The 20,286-nt window shown below is 38.7% G+C and overlaps 1 protein-coding gene across 4 annotated transcripts in view; it reads left to right on the top strand.

Moving 5' to 3' along the window:
• The window catches only part of ADGRG2 (adhesion G protein-coupled receptor G2), a 61,521-nt gene that overhangs the window by 15,595 nt on the left and 25,640 nt on the right, over positions 1–20,286 (top strand). For 3 of the 4 annotated variants that reach the window (XM_068684176.1, XM_068684163.1, XM_068684185.1), the window contains exons 3-8: positions 2,809–3,426; positions 12,596–12,622; positions 14,425–14,463; positions 16,627–16,659; positions 17,599–17,640; positions 19,701–19,748. In XM_068684176.1, the coding sequence (XP_068540277.1) occupies positions 2,809–3,426; positions 12,596–12,622; positions 14,425–14,463; positions 16,627–16,659; positions 17,599–17,640; positions 19,701–19,748 (807 nt within the window). The remainder of the gene's footprint in view (positions 1–2,808; positions 3,427–12,595; positions 12,623–14,424; positions 14,464–16,626; positions 16,660–17,598; positions 17,641–19,700; positions 19,749–20,286) is intronic. The other variant, XM_068684170.1, reaches the window with a different exon arrangement.

Genomic DNA, 20,286 nt, shown 5'->3' with positions numbered 1-20,286 from the left:
AGTTCATGTCCTCTTTGAAGCTTCATGTTTCTCCAAACTGCTTGTTTCTCCAAACTGCTTGTATATGTCTGGCTTGCACTTTGGCTACCTTGAAAACTTCGTAGTGTCAAGCACCTGTAAAGAATGTGCTATGATTTTTCAGCCCTGCCTAACATGAAATCAAGCCTCTCTCGGAATTTGTTCACTTCCAAAGTTAGGTCTGCTGTTCATATCTCAATCTTCATATGTTTTGATTGACAAGGACTTCAAATTTTTGAAAGATAAAGGGATCCTGGATTGTTAACAGTGACTGCATGTTTTGAAGCTGTGTCAGGAGACTTCCTTCACCAGTCACTTTGGCAATGTCTGTATACTCAGTCTTGCTTACAGGAATTTTGGAGGGCATTTGATTCATGCAAATAAATTGCTGACGTAAGCGCGATGAGGAACAGCAGCTACATAAGATCTTTCAAAACCTCCAGTGTAATTCCTACTTAGTAGTGAAAAAGTTAAGCAATTATTTTTCTTTAGGGGGCCTATGTCACAATTGTTAGCATGTGACTGTGCATCTAGCTCTCTGCTTCCTTCATATAGTCATATTCATTGTGCTCTGTCCAAACTGGAAAGTAAAAGATTGATTTTAATTGCAGCCTGAGTTTTACTAAAAAGGGTACATTTGAGTCTGTATCCAAAAAACTCCACTTCTGGGACATTTCCCCCACCCAGTCTTCCTCACCCCAGCTTTTAAGTCACATTTTAAAAACTAGTTTTCTACGCTGAACTGTTCTTTGCTGAGCATACCAGATTTTGCCTGATGCACTCTGACAAATGGCCAAAGTGAATGAGTGAACTCATGCTTTAGGGTGTGGTGGAGGGGGGGAAGTAGTTCTATTGCTTCTCATTAGAACAAGTCTGTTTCACTTACCCATTGCCAGGATGTGTAGAACAATGCTAAGCATAATCTCACCATTAAAAATCTACTCTCCACTAATTAGGAATTTCACTTGATCTGGCCTGAATCCTCAAGAGTTCTTCAGGTCCGCTTGGTCTCTAGCTTTGCATGGCACTACCGTGGTGTATGCTGAACTTTAGGAATGATTCAGGGTTGTGAAAGATGCCTGCAAGCTTCTGCTAATTAACATCACATAGGGAATCTCCGAGCTCTAGTATGTCACAAGAGCAATTATCAGTGACTTTCCATGAAAATGGATCAATAAATATTTTGCTTAAAACTTTTTCTGGTAGCTTGTATGTATCAAGCTGGAGTTGCCACAATTAGGAATGTTTTCGTGTTTTTCATTGCTATTGAAAAAGAAGTTTGGCAGCCCCAGGATCGAGGGACAAAATTCGAGCAAATTCCTGATTTAGAATTGGCCTGAGGAAAGCTGGTGGGCTGAGATGATCAGAGAAGAGCGGGCAGTGACCCTGACAGCTAGCTAGGGCTATGAATAGGACACTCCTTGAAAAGAAAGCCTGGATCCCAGTTGCCTCAAGGTTTGTCTTTTCACGGGGGAGCTAATGAAAAAAAAAAAAAGAAAACTTTATTTGTATATTGACCAAGGTTACTCTGCTATGATTCAGTCGTGATTACTCACATACCTTTTCTGGAGGGTACATAAAAGCTCTGCATATATTGATAAATGAATGCCTTCCTAAAGCTATCAGTAATGCATTCTTTTATAGAGCTTGAGCATCTACCACGCTGTTTCATTTTCCCATAATTCCCTTACACATCCCACAGGAGGGTTTTTTTTTGTTTGGATTCATGTTGTTGCTGATGGGTGCACAATAAAGCAAGCAATCATGATAATGATTGTATAGCTGGGATGTGCCTTTTTTTCAGAAGTGAAGAGTCAGTCCCCACTCCAGAGAGTTTACGTCTACAGCCACAAAAGCCTGTACTTACCTGTAGTGGGACAAAGGAGGAAATGAGGCATCAACAAGAACTTAACAATTAAGATCAGGTTCAAGTAGTTCAGGTATTCCACGGCACTGCTGTTTTTACAAGTGTTGGCATAGCCTGACACTTTGCTTTCATCAGTAAATTTACAGTTAGCACCTAAAATTCTGTGTATTTTCATGGTTAAACTCCGGGTTGCCATCTCTGCCTAAGCAGATGTGGGATTCGTAGACTGGATGTCTCTGCAACTAAATGCTCTGTTAGAGAACTGGGAGGGGGGGCTGGATGGGATTAAATTTAAAACAAAGCAAGGACTCCAAGCCACATTTCCTGAAATTTACCCAAGCTCATTCTCTTCTTAGTATGGCTATTTTCTACCTTTCCTGCTGAAGCTGTGCCAGTATCTCAGGGTGTGTTTTTTGTTGTTTTGTTTTGTCTGTTTGTTTTTTAAAAAAAGCACAAAGGAGCACGACATTTTTCAGAAAAGCAGCATGCAAGTCTGGGAGATGAGAAGGCAGTAAGACTTATAGTTCCTTCTTCTAACTCTGTGTCTGTATTTTATTCACTATCTATTAAATGCAAAATGCCTGTGTGGTCTTGGCAATAGGAACTGGAACGTGATTCTGTCTTTGCCTCCTGCTTGTAGTTTGAGTGCCTTGTTAGGGAGCTACATGATTGTACTTCTCCTTGTGCATGAGTTTTATCTCAAAGCCTTCTTGAGAAGCTAGGATTGATTAACTGCCTCCAAATTTGTTGCTTCCCCACTGCAAAAAATAGCTTACGAGAAGGATATGAAAATGTTTGATAATATGTCATTTGAAAACTCTTAGGTAAATACCAAATAACGTACTACATGGTTGAATAACATTCATATAGAAGATCCTTTCAAAAAAAGAAGTAATTTTACAAATCACCTTTTCTTTATTTAGATCATGAGGATTTCCTAGGACGATACAAAGCAGTATTTAAGACCGAATGTGAAGATCCTTGGATTATGTCACCAAGAATTTCTCTGCTTTCCTTGAGAGAATTCACTGTTTGTGTGAGCCTCAAGCTAAATTCCTCGAGTAGTCCCTGGACAGCATATGTGTACAATCAAGAAACACCTACCAGCAATTTCTCTGCAAATAAGTATGATCTTGGACTTACCGGAGATCGTGGTAAATTGGGGATATGGTTGTTTGGAACTCAAATAAATATGACAGTAGTGCTTCATGAAAATACCTGGCATCAAATATGTATCCAGTGGAAAAGTGAAGACAAGGAGGTAAAGTTATTCATAAATGGAACAAAAAAAGGAAACAAGAAGCTACCTGAAAAAATGGATCTCCCTGGAAAAGGGCAGTTTTTACTTGGCTGTGCAAGGCTGCCAGGTACAGCGACGTCACCTAACCTGGGTATGGCTGGGGAGCTGTACATGTTCAGAATGTGGGATAAAGCAAATATAAAACTTGCCAAGGACTGCAGAGATGGTAGTGTTGTGCGCTGGAGAAAGGAGGATTGGGTCTATAATACGACAATAGAAGAGGATAACTCTTTGCCATGTGGTAAGTACCATCACACCCCTGTTTCTAAAATAGTTTTTGTGAAAAGTCGATCTCAATGTTTCTAATATTTCTATTCCAAAGTCTTTGTCCATTGGTAATTTCTAACTAAATGCTTAAAGAAATCATGTGGGGATCTGCAGCTCTCAACAGCTTTCGTACAGATTTAGAGGATTGCTGCTATGCTTTTTGAAGACTTCCAACTTGCTCCAACATTTGTGTCTGTCTGCTGTCCATGTAATGGCAATGAGAGGAGGATGCATCCAACTGAAACTCCGTGGAGTATTAGGGCTTTCTGTCAATGTCATCTTAATTCATTTATACACCTTCTGTTCTGGGAATAAATACAGCGGGAAGCATTGCTTGTCCTCATTTTGCACATTTGCAGGGTGAGGACTTCAACAAGTGCAAATTTTCACTTCTTCATTGGCACATGGTATGGTCTACATCTTTAAAGGTTACTGGAGGCTCAGATTTCTACTTGTTTCTGTATCAGTAATGTCTTCCTTTATTAAAATGACCAAATGTTTTCCCATACCATTCTCAAAATTCCTCTCTGACCTGAAAAAGAACCATGAAAACCTTTAAAACAAAACAAAATTTGACTGTCAGAGAAATTGAGTTTTAATAGACTTGAAATAGAGTAAAAGCAAGAGAATAATCTTCTTTCTAGCTTTTGCCATCCTTTCTACTGACATAAAAGACAAACTTTAATCAAATTTGGGTAGGATCCCGTTTATGAGCTACAATAAATGGTATAATCCCCAAGGCCTTCAGAGTTTTTAATGTGATTAGCTCACTAGATTCTTAAAACTCTTACATAGCATATGTGCTTCAGTCAGACTGTGGCACCAGTTTTAGTCTTCATCATCTCTGTCCTTAAAAACTGTACCTACCCATCTTGTGAAAACCAACAAATACTATTTAACTGTGTAATATTAAAATCACTCCTTGACCACCGGGTATTTTTCAGTTGTAGGAAGGGCATGAAAATAGGGTGTGCAGACTTCTTTTTCTGGGAGAGAGAGAAAACCCTCAGACAAACCAGGCCCCATGGTGGATGCCTTTAACGTCGGGTCACATAACAAATGAAATGCTTCTGCTGGACTGCTGGACTGATGGCTGGGAGCACATCTTCTCTGTTGGGTTAGGTGATCTGAGAGAAGAACTGAAGAAAGGATGTCTGTCTTTTGCTCTTGTGTGATTGTGTTTGAAGGAATGCAGCCCTAGGATTGAGAGGGAGAACATTCTGACTACCAGACAAAAAGGCTGGTACAAGGAAGGTTTGAGAGAGATCCTTCCAGATAGCAGACTTAATCCTGGTCAGAGTGGTGTGTCTGGTTACTTTCTTGCTTCCAGTTCTAGCCCATTCTGCCCTGAATGCAGAGCATCCTTGACCATCTCAGGACATTTAGGTTAGGCAACACCCAGCCCCAGTCACAAATGCTTAGTGATTTTAGGATAAGTAATTTCTGGGGTTGTGGAATCCTTTGTCTAACAGCTGGAGATCTCTAGTGACTGTGCAAGGTTTCCAAAGCTCTTGTTGCCTAGCCAAACTGAACTTTAATTCTGCTGGCAGAGTTCTGTTTCAGTACAAGAGGCAATCTCTGCTGCCAAACTTAAGTTATCTCTTCTAGGTAACTTGGAAGAATAACAACTTTTCAAATAGAAGTTCACTCGATTTTTTTTTTTTTTAACAGTGTATTTGCCTGTTGTCAGGCATGGATGCATTTTTGCCAATTGCCTCCCCTCCCTCCAGAAAAAGTCATCCTGTGAAAGGCACATACTTAGTAAATAGCAGTACAACGGTTAAACAAAGAAGAAATATTGACTGGAGGAGTATATAATAGTGTAAGGCAACTTGAACTGATGGTCCTAGTAGGTCCAATCCTTACAACTGGATTTCTTTCTAAAAGTTCTTCGGTCTTCCTGTGTAAAAAATTATCTGGTTTGTGGGACTTGTCTGCTGTTGGTAAAGCAGCAGGACTAAGAATAGTAAGTCTTCTGGAAGACCCGATTTTGCAGCTGCAAAGAATATAACTGGCAAGGGCTGTGCTTCCTGTGCAGACAGACGAGGTGAAAAGGATGTGATTGATGGTGGTCATAATTGTGCCAGAGGACAAGTTTTAGAATTTTGTCACGATCCAGTGGGCTTTTTGTGCCTACATAAAGCAACAGTTTGTAAAAAGTCAAGGGTTACCGTGATTTCTGTGATTTCTCAAGATCTTCGTGCAGTGTGAGCCATTATCTACTTGGTGTCTCGTAGGCACTGACTCACTCCATTAATGAGTTTAGATTTACCTAGTGTCACGTTACCAGCTTGTTTCTTTACCTCCTTTTTTCTGCCTTTCCTTTTGTTGACTCTTTATACCTTTTTCTTTTGGTCTTATCATGTATTTTTATAATGGTTATTCAGAGTACCAAGAATTTGCCTAGCTGCTTCTTATCCATGTTAGGTCTTAGAAGGACCAGAGTCCTCATTCTGGTAAGATTTACACACATGATAAACACTCAAAAGACACGCTGAACTTTTGCAAAGTAGTTTGCTTTTTGATTCCTGTTTTGCTACAGACCTTAATGTGGACAACGTGAGTGATAACACTATAGTCTCCGCAAAATCCAAGAAAAAAAGGGTACTAAGAAATACAAAGCTCTGGGTGATTGAGGAGAATACAATGACATACAAAAATGGGTCAGTTTAAAATGCAAAATGCTTGCAAAGAAATTTTCATCATTTGTGAGCAACAAGTGTCACTGTCATTTTTTGCATGGGGTATTTGCAAGTCACCTTTAGTAGTAACTTGACAACTGGAAGAAGTTTACTGTTTAAACATTAATCATTTCAGTTACATATTAAGCAGTAACATTCTTAACCCAAATATAAATATCCAAACTGTTACACTGTGTATTTATGCAAGGAGCACAGAGATGACAGGGTATCTTTTACAGATTTCAAGGAATAAATGAAATACATGACCAGTGGCATAATTAAAGTAGTGTCACTGGATGTGAAGGTATCACCTCAGTTGTGGGACCGGTGCCCTAATATTTAACAGGATTCCAAGGTCTGTAGCCTTTGGTTGCATTTTTTGCATAAATACAATTCAATGTTGGATTGCGACATTTTAATTTTTCTAAACCATCCTGCCCAACCTTTAAGATTAAGGTGGTGTTCTTTTCTTTCCATGTGTCCTTTTTACTGCCTGTATGGATCAACCTGTTACTGATGTTGCTGGAGGAGGTCTCCAGGCTTGTGGGAACAAACTAATGTCGATGGGAAGTCGCCAGCACCCCGCGTGACTCTTTTGCCCTTGAATGCTCAAGGGTGAGGAAAATTTCAGCGTGAGCTACAGCTCTGGTTTGGAGGCACGAGCAGTAGGAGGTGTGACTTAGGCTCATATAATCTCTTTTAAAGATTTTGTGAGCTGTTTACGTTTCTGATGACAGAATCAGCTTTCCAGGAAGCGAGGCTGGAGCCCCAGGGCTTTACCTGCTCAGGCAGAAGGTTGAAATGTAGCTGCCACTTGTCCAGGCTGCATTGCAGCCTGTTGGGTACCAAACTTTGGGCCGTATTGTTGTGTTTACTGAGTGGCTTATGGAAGCTGGAGATTAAAAAAAAGAAATTATTTACCCCAGTACCATTTTCTTTTTTGAACTGTAAGGACACGGTGCTATAGAAATCTCTAGAAGCTCTTGAAGGAAGTAAATAGATGTGACGGGGAAAAATACATAACTCTGGAGTGCCTGTTTGATGAGTCACGTACAGCTCTACTTTGTACCTATTAACAGAATGCATGTTTGACCTTCCCTTTCTTTGTTCTCCTGGCTCCGTCTTCTGCGGTACCAAAGAGATATTTTTTTGGAAATCAGCCTACAGGAGAAGAGGTGACTTGATTCACCTCAGCCTCTAATGTACATCTTTAAACAATCAGAGTTTGATAAAGCCTGTGTTGGTAAGCAAATTTCCAAAATAGCCTGTTTAGCATCAAAGCTGAGTTAAAAATAGCGCACCTAAATTTTCTGTTAAGGTTTCTTAAAATGAACTGGCCAAAGTGGCAGTGTGAACAAGTGCTTCCACTGTTCCCTTCACTTCTGTCTGACCAGCAGGGATAACCCATCCCTCCTTCCATACTGCCACCTCTGAGACTCAGAGAGACTTTACCTCATGAGAGGCATAGCATGTGGGATTAAGATCGCCCTTAGTTTTATCCTATAAACTTATCCAGCGTGTCTCAAAATCTACCTCGCACAGAAAGTCAATAGGGGTCAGTATGTCTGCAGTGGCATGGCTGGGGAAGATTTTTACGTGCTGGTGTGTAGTACTCTGGGTGCATATAGATGGGTAAATGGGTAAGTAGATGGATTGTGGAACATCAGCACTTTGACATTTTGCTGGTCAAACTTCTCAGTTTTGTTCATGGACAAGTTCATGAGGGGCATTTCCACACCTCTGTGTCTTAGTAACGCTGAATACAAGTGGAGGGTAATTGCTGCACTATTGGTGCTGGTGACTAATGCCACATGTACTGAGAGCTGTTGCCTGTGAGAGTGTTTAGAAGAGGGTTTGGAAAGGATGAAAAATGCAGCATGGAATTCACTTTTCATTGTACAATGTCTTGAATTACTTTTTTTTTTTTGAGCCAGAAGGGGATCCAATATATCTGTTCAAACCAAAAACTTTAATTTTGGCATTCCCATTTCTGATCGGAATTTGCAATGCAAATCATTTTCCCTGCCTGAATCGATGGAATCTTTCAGTGGAAAAACTTTCAGCACTAAGTTTGCTACCACTTCTTGGTTCAAGAATCTAATTTTTACCAATTCCTGGTATCTTGGTGTGTGTTTGTAAGTCAAAATCTGATGGTCTCAGAAACACATAGTCTTGGTCATCTAATGCCATTCTGTGGTGTCAGCCTGGGGAGACATTAGTGCTTAGCCTCCAAGGTGTTTCTTGGTGCCCTTCCATTCACGTTCTGCCCATGATCTCCTTGTGAGATCTGACATGCCTTTGGTTTGGAATAATAGTCCAGGGAGATGGTATAAGCTGTTCTCATTTTTGGCATGCTTTTCATTTAATCCACATAAAATTCTAGGTATTTTATTTCATAAACCTGCCAGCTAGGCCCCAGAACACTGAAGTCCGTAGATGTACGTGTTTCTGCCAGCGATACGATCCGTGCTTCTACAGCTGTCCAGGTCTGTTGCTGCTGAGGAAGAGTTCAGTGCCTATTTCAGATCTGGACCTGAAGGGAAAGAACGGTCTCTTACATTCTCTCACCAGGTTTCCTGAGAGGCGTAGGTCAGCGTACGTGACCCTTCGTGCTCTGCTCTGCCATCCCCTGCCCTTGCTGAAGGCACAGCAAGTATCCAGGTGCAGGCTCTGGTTCCTGACAGCTCAGATTCTCTTCTCCTTCTACAACACTCAAGTTGCTGTCACAGGTTTGCTCAAAGAATGGTTTCTGCAAAAGTTTAAAGGAGATAATGAAATGTTAGGTAAAACAATATTAGTCAGCAGCAGCACTGTTTTGCTGAGATAGGGGAGCAGTAAGCAGCTGCCAGTAGGTTAGTACTCGCAGGATGTTATCTGCAGCCAGGTTCTAGCTGCTTCTCACTCCTCCACCCTGGAAAAACTGAGCTCCTCCTGGCAGAGGGGGCTGCCTGAAGACAGGTGAATCAGAGAGGGTGTTGCCTTTCCAAAAATTTAAAGGAGGAGTGTACAGACCATAAGGTAGGTTAATGTAGGGAGGAGAAAAGGATATTTTTCATTCTCCCTGTTGTAGGTGGATGATTTTATACTGCTCATGCTTTAAAGGCTTTCTCTGTATCCTATTTCTAAAAGTTACTGAACAAAGGGCATGCTGTGAGTGACCATGCCTTTGGTGCAGGGACCAGAACCCAAATCATGCCTTTCCCATCTTGACTACTGTTTACAAAGCCTTCTCTCTTCCTTTCCCTTTGGCTGAATTCATTTTTGAATTTTGCATCGTTTGGCAAAAAGCTCAGGGGGACATGCAGAGACTGTCCCATCCTAAAGGAGCAGGTAAACTGATAGTTACGATCTCTTGTGCTAAGGAATGCTGTCGAGATATATGTGTGTGTATATATATATATATACACACCCACATGTATGTATATATATATACACACACATATTTATATATGTATATATTAACTAGAGTTGGGACCTGTAACCCAAAGGTAGACACTTCATCTCCAAAAAGGACTACAGGTTATGGGCAGTTGTGAATGTTGCCCTGTAATCCCTCTCTCCTGGGGATGTCTACAATGCCTAACGTAGAGATGAAGTTTAGAGGTCCTAATGCTCACAGGTTTGGTGCTGTCAGAGCTACGTTGGTTTGTGGACCTAGCCTTAAGTACTGCTGTTGATGGATTTAGTGTCCTAACAGACCGGAGCTGCTAAGGCTGCGCTGATTCCCATTGTCTTGAGAAGTCATTATGGGAAATGAAGGTTGTTACCATGCAAGGAATTCTGGTTCCCAGGTAAGCTTTTTACAGCTGCGGTGTGGAGCAATGGCAAGAGTTGCTGAACTGGTTTCATACCACTGGAGCAGTTTCCTCTGCCTACATCGACATGATTCACAAATCTTGACGTAGCCAGCTTTTTATGTTAGAACAGTGCTAAGTGGTAGGAAGATGGTAAGGGATTTGCTGCTTTCACTTCTAATGATGCGTGGTAGGAACAGAAACCGGTGCTTATCTCATTGAACGGAGTTGCCTTTTCCTTGAGAAACACCCCTTCTTGTGCAAGAGAGACTATTCTGCTGCAGATAAACAGTGTTGCACATGAAAATGCACAAGGCAAATAAAAACAGGTTTTATATGTGTAAAGATTTTCTTGCTCTTATCCATAGAACCCAAGGAAAATTAACGTTCTGTGCTTGTGGCTAGCACACCTTTGATTATTTTACTTTCCTTTCTGCATGTCAACTTTAGGGATATTTTGGATTGGACTTTAATCCTTCTCCAAATAAACTGTATTCATATTCTTTTCTAGCTCTTAATACAACAGAGGAGTAGGGTTGACAAATATAAGTGGAATTGAATCATGTATGACAGCCTCTCCTCCTCCCACCTCTCTGTATGCAAAGGTGATTCTGAACAAATACTTGGTTAGTGAACCTACTGCTGCACCTTGGTCAGTGAAAAGTCTCTTTCTTACAGATAATTTCTAACAACAATAGGCATGTGAATGCTGTGATGTAAGAAAGTCGTGATTAGATATCTGATCCAGGGAAAAGTGCTCCACAGCTATGCATGCCACCATCATTTGCTGTGTTTGCCAGCTCCAGATTCATGGCTTGTCTTTAGCTTGTTTTGTTCCCCGTGCTGTTGAATTTATGACTACATGCTTTTGGTGTTTTTAGATGTTTCTGTCTTACTGACTAACCTACGATACTAAATGTGTCATTGGGCAAGGTTTCTTATCTACTTCAGGATACTACTTGTACTCTCAAAATTCACAAAATGGGTTGAAGGGATATAGAGAATGGAAAAAGCAGTGTGTCTGCAGTGAATATATCTGCACAAAATGCTCAAAAGTACCTGAGAATGACCTTAAGGTCAGAGTCCCCGGGTAGATTATTTTTTGTAGTGGGCAGAAACAGTGTGGTGTCCTGTCAGATGCTTCATACTTCAAGAGGTGGGTTCCTTAGTCTGGGCTGCAAGCGCACATTGCTGGCTCATATTCAGTATTTCGTCCACCAAACCCCAGAAGTCCTCTTCCTCAGGGCTGCTCTCCATCCATTCTCCTCCCAGCTCATATTCATGTTTGAGATTGCCCCTACCCAGGTCCAGGACCTTGCACTTGGCCTTGTTGAACCTCGTGAGGTTCGCAGAGGCCTAGCTCTCAAGCCTGTCAGGGTCCACGTGGATGGCATCCCTTCCCTGCCCTGCTCAGCTGGGTGTCATCTGCAAATTTGCTAAGGGCGCACTCAATCCCACTGTCTGTGTTGCTGATAAAGATACTAATTAGGACCAGTCCCAACTGAGTCCCCAGTCCCCAGTGTGGGACACTGCTACTCATCACTGATCTCCACCTGGACATGGAGCCATTGACTGCAACTCTTTGAATGCAACCATCCAGCCAATTCCTTATCCTCTGAGTGGTCCGGCCATCAAATCTACATCTCTCCATTTTATAGATAAGGATGTTGTGCAGGAGAGGTCCGTCTGAGCCTCTTCAGCTCTGGCAGCCTGGTCTACCTGCTTGTTGTTTAGATGCTCTTGGTGGTGTGGCTCTTGGGCGTGTGAACATCTACGAGATGCAAGTGTGCTTGCAAAGTACATTCCATATATTTTAGACATAAGTACGGAATAAAACATCCCTGTCTTACCCACCTCTCCAGTTTTATTTGATAAAGCCTGATGAGGGCAGGATGAACACATGAACTGTCCTGAGACGTTGTCCTCAGCACTTTCTTTTTTTAGAGCAATATTCTGTCTGCCAGAGTGGCAGGAGCAGTTGAGAGATTTTAATTCTGCTGCAGCTCAAAGACCTGCTTAAATAAGTAGAAATAGTCTCTTACGATTTTGTTAGTGACTGTTTACCTGATGATGTGAAGGTAGATTTAGGGAAAGATCTATAAGGAGACAAAAGTCAGGTAGAGATTCTGGCCTCTCATTGGAAGAGAAAATCCCATCTTAAGAGTTCTTTTTACCTGCATGAACAAAGGTGTTGTGTCCTGTTAGAAACTTGGGGTCATGCTGGGAAACAGGAGGATTGCATTCAGTCCTCCCAAAATAGGTAGGAATGGTTAGTGCATGAATAATAGTCTCAAGGCTTTACTGATTGACAGCAAGTGCTCTAGGTGAGTTTCACCCATTGCTGATGAGTGTAAACGTCTGTCCTTTCTTCTTGTTTTTGGTTCTCTTAAGTTCCTAGCACACTGTTCTGGTTTATTAAGATTGAACCTTAATTTGAATGCCTGGCCCTGAAATTCTTGGGAAGAATTGAATATGCTAAATGCCTTCTGCTTTGTTTTGACTATGTTGGGTTTCTTCTGTTATTTTTTATTACTTTTTGTGTTTTAGTGTTTGTTTGTTTGTTTTTGAGGAGGGGAGTATTTTTTATTTAATTTTGTTTACTGTTACAAAATTCTCTAGTCTTAGATCTATGACCTAATTGTGTCTGTTCTTTTTATTCTCTTGTCAGATACGGAAGAAACCACCAGACCTGCAGGTGAGCGTTGGTTTGTCAATGTAAAACCAGCAGGATTAGTCACACTGACTGAAGGCAGGTGAAATACTGGCCTGTGCAGTAAAGCTGTGTTTGCACAAACTGGAACTCATCTTCTCAGTTCTACTGTAACATACTTCAAGTACTTTCCAAGCAATTTATTTTCACACAAATGAACATTTTGACAGCACAAAATAAAAAATAATCAAAAGTTAAAAGAGTAAAAAGAAAAGTAAAAAGAGTAAAAGAACTCCAAGCATAATAATATATATAAAATGGTTGTGTTAAAAAAATCTCTGTCTGTAGGTGTGTGTATAAATTATATATATAAACTTATGCTCCTAGAAAACTTTTTCCTTCTTAATTGGAACTGCTACTATGTTGCCTAAAAGAAATCAGATAACAGGTATATGAAGGTTCTGTGTCATTTTTTTCTCATTGTTGTAGCATTTTAGAAAGTGTGTAGGAAAATTGCTGCTGCTGTGACTTTTTAATTCATTGAGATAATTAAGAATGTGTAAATATTTGAAAATTAATTATCCAGATCATTCTCTTTATTTTGTATTTTATGGTGCAAATAGCTTCAGTAATTTTTGCAAGAAAAGTCACTGAGATGACTCTGATTCTCCTTCCATTGCAGAGATTATATTTAGGTTTATTCTTTGGCAAGAAGCTATTACTAGTTTTTAGTAAGGCAAAAGAAAAGTCTAAGCAAGGAATCATGTGAGGGATTAGCATTTCAGAAGCTCTGTGTTTATTACTTTTAACCAAAAACATCTGATTTTCCACAGAGGACTTCAGTATCTGTTTTCTGCCACAACAGTATTTGTTTTACAGTGTAATTAGTGTTTTGTTAGTAACATTACAGGATAGCTTTTGAGTTTTTGGAGAAGATGTTGAAATATCTTAGGTACAATTTGTTTTAAAACAGTGTTTCCTGTTGGGGGGTTGAATTTGCTATCTTTAAAGTCCCTACCAACCTAAAGCATTCTGTGATTCTATTTGTAGCCAGCTGCTCTTTATATTATATTTCTGTGACACTGTGATTGTACTTCCCCATGGCACCCTCAAAAATCATTCAGTGAATGAAAGAGCTTTGAAGTTGCTGTGTGAACCAGATATCAAATTACCTGATTTCTTTTTGATCCGAATGCTCGCTGTAACAACATCAAAGATTTGGTAGCTAGTGTTTGCTATATAAATAGTTGGCTGGCTCCTATCAAGATCAGAGGTTCAAACCTGAAAAGAATTATTTTTTTGTAGTGCTGCTTGTTGCCGGATAGAAAAGAGAATGGGTATGTATGGGATCAAGTTTAAATGGCAAGTCTCAGTGTTATTATGCAGAGTCTGAGAAGAGTTCTTCATAAGCCAAGTCCAGTGATCTTGTTGTATACATTTGATTCTCATTTCCAGAATTGGCAAGACACTCAGGATAGGCCTGTGGCTTTCAGGCTAGCTGTCAATTTTCATGTATCTTGGGACAACGATCTTTGTTTTCTTAACATTATACAATGCAAAATGTCCAGTATTTACTGGAAATAAATAATCTTTATTAGAATTTTATTTAAATTCATAAAAGTTGTAAGGTTATCTAATCAGAGATTTTTATGTCCATGTTTTTTTTCAAATCTGGAAATGTTCTTTGGATAAGCAGGTGTCGCCCTCTTCTGGTGAATGCAGTTAACTTAGATAATATGTGGAAAGGCTGCTGAGCATGATTGTGTGTGTGTCTGAAACATCATTTATTAATCTATATTCTTTTTGTTTTCTTCCTTTTTTTTTTTTTTTTACATCTTAAACAAAAGTTCTACATTCAGGAGAATCAGCTGCAACAACCAGTTCTGGTAAGAAAATCAGGACTTTGCTATACTACAGTGTCTGTTATTTCCCACTAGATGAATTCCTTGCTGCTTTTATGTGAAGTAATGCAGAAGAATTGTAGTGTAAATGAATTACAATAGTGTTATCATTTTTTATTTCATCAGTGTTTTCATTTTTAATTTTTTGTCTTCATTTTCTACATTTGACTTTGTATTGAAATAGCGTAACTTGTGGGATCATTCATGGATTTTGTCAGTGATCACTGAGGATGACGTAGGTGAAAATTGCTTGATCAGGAGCCTTTTGTTCAGTAACCTGAACAGTGAACAGTTTGCAGAGATGACAGAGGGGGAACACTGTAGGGACTCCAGCTCCCGTACATCTCCTCCCACCCTAGTAGCTCACAGAATCACAGAATGGTTTGGGTTGGAAGAGATTAAAGATCATCTAGTTCCAACCCCCTGCCATGGGCAGGGATGCCACCCACTAGAGCAGGTTGCCCAGGGCTTCGATGTGTGTATGTCATTTAACTTGCAGAACCAGAGGTGATGAACATCAATGACGTCTATTTTTAACAGAAAAAAAAATAAATATATATATATATGGAAAAAACAAAGGCTGTATACACACGGGAAGAGTCAATTGCCTTCTTGGTTAATGTATGCTGACATACTGTGCTCTAGAGAAAAGAAGTAACACAGGCACAAGAACACATACACTTTTGTTCTGTTACAGATACAGTCACTCTCTGGGAATGGTTCATCTTTAACAACTGCAGACAATTCAGTATTTGTTGTACCAAGTGAAATAATGCAGATGAAGTCAGCATTTAGCTTTCACTCTGATTTCTCATATTTTGGCGGCTTTTAAGTTGCTGTAGAAAATCATTTGTCTTCAGGACTATTAGTTAGAAACAGAATATGCTTAGCTTTATTCTGGGTATGGAATTAAGAAGGCATTTCTGAAAAGGCTCTAAATGGGTGATTTGGTGGAAATATATAAAAAGAAAAGCTCCCTTTCCTTTACCAAGTAGATTGCTTTTTCTCTTGATGTGCAGCTATCTCTATGCAAAGTAGACAACTTGTTTTTTTAATTATATTTAAGATACTAATTTTAGCGATGGAAGTGATGCTTTCAGCAGTGAAATTTTGAAAGCATAGTGTTTGGCTGTTATGAAGCTGCTCTGGCCTGTTTTTAAAAAGTCACTAAGTTGTCATATTGGAGTGATGCAAAGGGGTCCTCAAACTGCTTCATATTGCTGCGCTGACACTTAAAACGTGCTTACTCTGCATTTATTTTCTGAGCAACCTTTAAACTTCCCTTCCCTTCCCTTCCCTTCCCTTCCCTTCCCTTCCCTTCCCTTCCCTTCCCTTCCCTTCCCTTCCCTTCCCTTCCCTTCCCTTCCCTTCCCTTCCCTTCCCTTCCCTTCCCTTCCCTTCCCTTCCCTTCCCTTCCCTTCCCTTCCCTTCCCTTCCCTTCCCTTCCCTTCCCTTCCCTTCCCTTCCCTTCCCTTCCCTTCCCTTCCCTTCCCTTCCCTTCCCTTCCCTTCCCTTCCCTTCCCTTCCCTTCCCTTCCCTTCCCCCACTGTATTTATATACAGTTTCTGGCAAAAATAGCTTTTTTGGAGAAACAGTTTGCCAAGCCAAGTGTGTCATCTTTGCTTGTGAGTGTTGTTAGTTCATGCACAAAAAGGGCCTTAGGGCTGAGCAGTTGAATAGGGGAAATTCATCAACCTCTTACAAAAGAATGAAACCAGTAAAAGAAAATTACCTAAAGGAACTCGATTACCAGCTATTTGTATTTAGATACCTACTCAGATTTTTGAATTAAAGTTCTTAATGAGATCTAAAGTTGTTCCCAAAAAGGAACTTTGATCATTAAAATTCAGTTCCTGATGGAATTGTTGCATGCTTAACCTTCTTTCTCCAAAATTCACAGAAATAAAAATTACATTAATACTTTTTCTGTTTATCTTTTTTTTTTTGTTGTTCCAGAATCCTCTATTGTTACTTTTATCACCTATCCTATTAGTCCCTCAGGCAAGATTTTATAATGTTTCTCCTATTCCAATTTAGTTAGATTTAGATTTAGGATTTTTTAGATTTAGATTTTATTAGATTTAGATTTTTTAGATTTTTAGATTTTTATTTTTATTGTTTTTACCATTACTAATTTTTCTTCTTCAGAGATGTCTTCAGATGATACTACAAAAACTGCAGGTGAGAATTAGTATGAGGGTAGTCATATCTGAAAGGGAACGTGTGTTGCATTCATAAAAGTTTGCTATTCTTTTTTTTTTTTTTTCCTCAAATAGGTTTTGTTTAGTCCAAATTCTTTTCTTACATTATATTTAAATTGTATTTGTCTCCAATCTGTATTTTAAGTCTCCATGGGTAATAGGGTTTTGAAGTGTGTTATACTAACAGTAAGCCATTAGCCTTTCTTTTTTAGGTGAAATGTTGCATTGCTTACCAAAGCCCAAACTGGGCATATTTACTTCTAGCAAGTATGGAGGTTTTTGGTATATATACATAGATAGAATGTTTTCTATATCTTGTGATAGTATTTAAAGTATTTTGCAAAACTCGAATCTGTACAGTGTTCCTTAAAGACACTGGCATGATATATATTCTTGCAGCGAGTTGCCAAATAGGATTAGTAACGTCTCCTTCAGAACTGGCTACACTTTTTTTCCTGATGTGTACATTTGAAGACAAGGAGTAGATTCACCCCCTATCAGTACAGATGCCTGCACGTCTGTATCTAAGCTGGATGCCCTGCTATTCTTCATAGCTGCTGGGGAGAAAGAGACATTTTTATACTGTGACTCATTTTACACTGAAGTATCCATGTAGGTCAAATGGGAATCATGCCTTAAAAGCAACTCTTTTTCAATGGAATAACAGAGAGGCTAGAGTAACTGGCTCAGAGGTGGATATAAATATTTGATTGGGTGGATCTTACTCAGAACAGAGTTTTTTCCTTTCCCACGCAGAAAGCAACTTAATTCCCTTACAAAAGGTCATGTGTTTACACTTTTGGGAAGACAAAGTGGATATTGGGAACCTTCTTTTTGTGATCCGTATCTCATGGTCTTTTTAAATTAATATGTGAAAACTTAATTTTAAAACGTTTATTTTATTTTTTCTTTTCAACAGAAACTCCTAACATCACTGACTATTACCCCACCATAACACCAGGTAGGAGTCATAGATTATCAGTGATCCACTGATACTCTTTTATCCTTCTTAGAATTTGTTGTGCTTACGTAGACAGCCACATATGGAAAGGTTTGCTTATCTCGTAAGTCAGAGCAACAGTGTCAAGCAGCACAAAGATGTAAGAAGCTGTCTCAGAAGCCATGTTTACTATAATAAAAATTAAATTCTCACACTTTTAAATAGATTGAAGCAGACTGAACCCAGACATGATGTTCTCAGGGCAGATACAGTCTATAGGAGTAGACTGAGTTAAATTTTTTTTATTATTTATATAGGAGTCTAGTAGACCAACTAGAATATGTTAGCACTGAATTAGAGTAGGTTGTAAAACAATTGATTTGGAGCCATACTGGCTAGTATAATTTCACTGTGTGAACATGACCTGCAAGAAACTTGCAACCATTATCATCTGATGATCTTTGAGGATTGGAAGCTATAGCAACTTCTGATCAGCTGTTTATCCTCATGGAGCTTATTTGATTTTGTGCGTTTTGGTGGCTTATAGAGATCCTGAGCAAGACTAGTAGGTGCTGTGCAAACATAACCAGGCTGACCTTACTGTTTTTTTTGTGGTGCTCCTGTTTGTGTGTTGGGTTTTTATAAATATTCTTTTTCATGTAATTAATTTGGACAAATTTAGTTATTTACGTTTTATTTCTTTAAGGATTTTTTTAAAATAAAAGTGATGATACTAGTTTACTGACAACTGACAATACAAAAGTGAAAGCAAATTTATATTGCTAATATTTTTTTCTAATATTTTGAATATTGCCAGCAGTTTGCAGTCCATACCCTCTGATGGCTGTCGATAGTGATAAAATTGAAGAAATAACAGGCTATGACAGGCAAATGTTTGGGCCACAGAAAGAGTTAAAAAAGATGGAAAGAAAAATTTCCCATCTTATTTGGTACTAGGTAGTGATAACAACAGAGAAAACAACGTTTTTTTTTCTGTTAATGGAGGCCAATCTATATTCTCATTTCAAAATATGGTGCTTAATTTGAACCATTTTGCTGTTCCTCAACATAATTAAGTAATCCATTTAAGGAAAGGAAATTATGCTGCCACATTGTTTCTGTGAACAGATGCAGAAGTTTGTCTTGGATGCAGATACCTTTCTGGTCCTTTACTTTGGTTTTATACAACAGAGACATCTGTTTACAGTGCATTTTGATCAGTGTTATTTCTTTGCAGTATAGGTAGTGTTTGGTGGTAGCCAAAGGCTTATTGTAACTAACTAAAGGCATATTCTGTTAGGTGAGAGAATACACGTTTTGTAGCATCATAGTTCAAATTCTATCAGGTGGAATAGTTTTAGTTCCATAATAATTAGCTGTAGTAGGATCCTCAGAAACAGATAACATGCTACCTAACATTTGAATACTCCAATATTTGAGGGATTTATGTTGATTTCTATTGTATCTTGATTGTACAGGAAGACTTTACTGTCTCAGTGGTTTTTACAAATATCAGCTTATTTTTGATAATCTCAATAAAGAGCCCTTTACATCAGAACTTGCTTGCACCTAGCAAGTTGCAGTGAGAGTTCAGGACTTGACTATCTCAGTTGTATTAGTTCTTAATATTAAGTTTGGAAATAGCCACACAACACAGTTAATAAAAAGCAGATGTGTATTGCCACTAGAACACAGTCCTACCTATATATTAACAACTTAGTTAAGTATGTTGCATATTGTATTAGATAGAACTATATTCTAATGTGGCTAAATGCTACTTTGCTTTCCACCAAGCTGGCTTTAAAAAAAAGCATATACCACTTGTGTGTAGATATTCTGTGGAAACTCTTACAGAAAATTCTTCAAAATCAACTAATCAAAGCCAGTGTGTCTCATTCTGAACACCATGTCTTAGATAATGAGAGACTTCACTTAGAGAAGTGAAGCCTAGACAGTATATGAAATGTTAAGACCTTTACATTTAAGACAAGGAAATGATTGTAAATATGTGTGTTTGCCAGTACTGGGTTTTTAAGTTCAACTCGTCTACTCACTAGATCTTTTTTCCCCAAAAAATATAGCAGGAGAAACCATTTTATGCAACACATCATCTGTCTGCAATTTTTCAGGTCAGTGATTTTCTTTTTCCACTCTTCTTATAAAAGTCATGTTCAACTATTTTCTATTCTGAGTAACAAGGCAACCTTTAGTTACTATATAAAAACTAGCTCTCTATTAAATTTTATTGCTAATTTGAGAGTTTGTGTGTAGCTTTTTTAAAATTAATATAAAACGTGTTTTTTAATTTAAAAGTACTGTTCAGTCTATAAGATTTTTGATCTTGTTTTTCTTATCAAAATATATAGAATTACAGATAAGAATTACAGACCTGAGAAAAGAAGAGAACAGTATGCTATTAGTGTATACAATGTCAAATGCAATTCTGTGTGTATAAAATGTATTCACATTTTATGCTCATAACAGGATTTGGAATTGTATAGGGGAAAAAAAAAAAGAACTAGGAAGAATTTAGAAATAGCCTGCAAAAATGAATATGTGGAAAACAATGAAACTAAGACTAATTCATATGTGGAAATTGTAATTGAAGAAATGGAAAAGAAGTTGCAAAAATAGTGAAGGATCAGAGAAACTAGTTCAAGTGTTCTT

This window comes from Anas acuta, chromosome 1 (genome assembly GCF_963932015.1).
Source record: "Anas acuta chromosome 1, bAnaAcu1.1, whole genome shotgun sequence".
NCBI classification, from domain to species: domain Eukaryota; kingdom Metazoa; phylum Chordata; class Aves; order Anseriformes; family Anatidae; genus Anas; species Anas acuta.
This window is presented reverse-complemented; position numbering and strand designations above follow the sequence as displayed.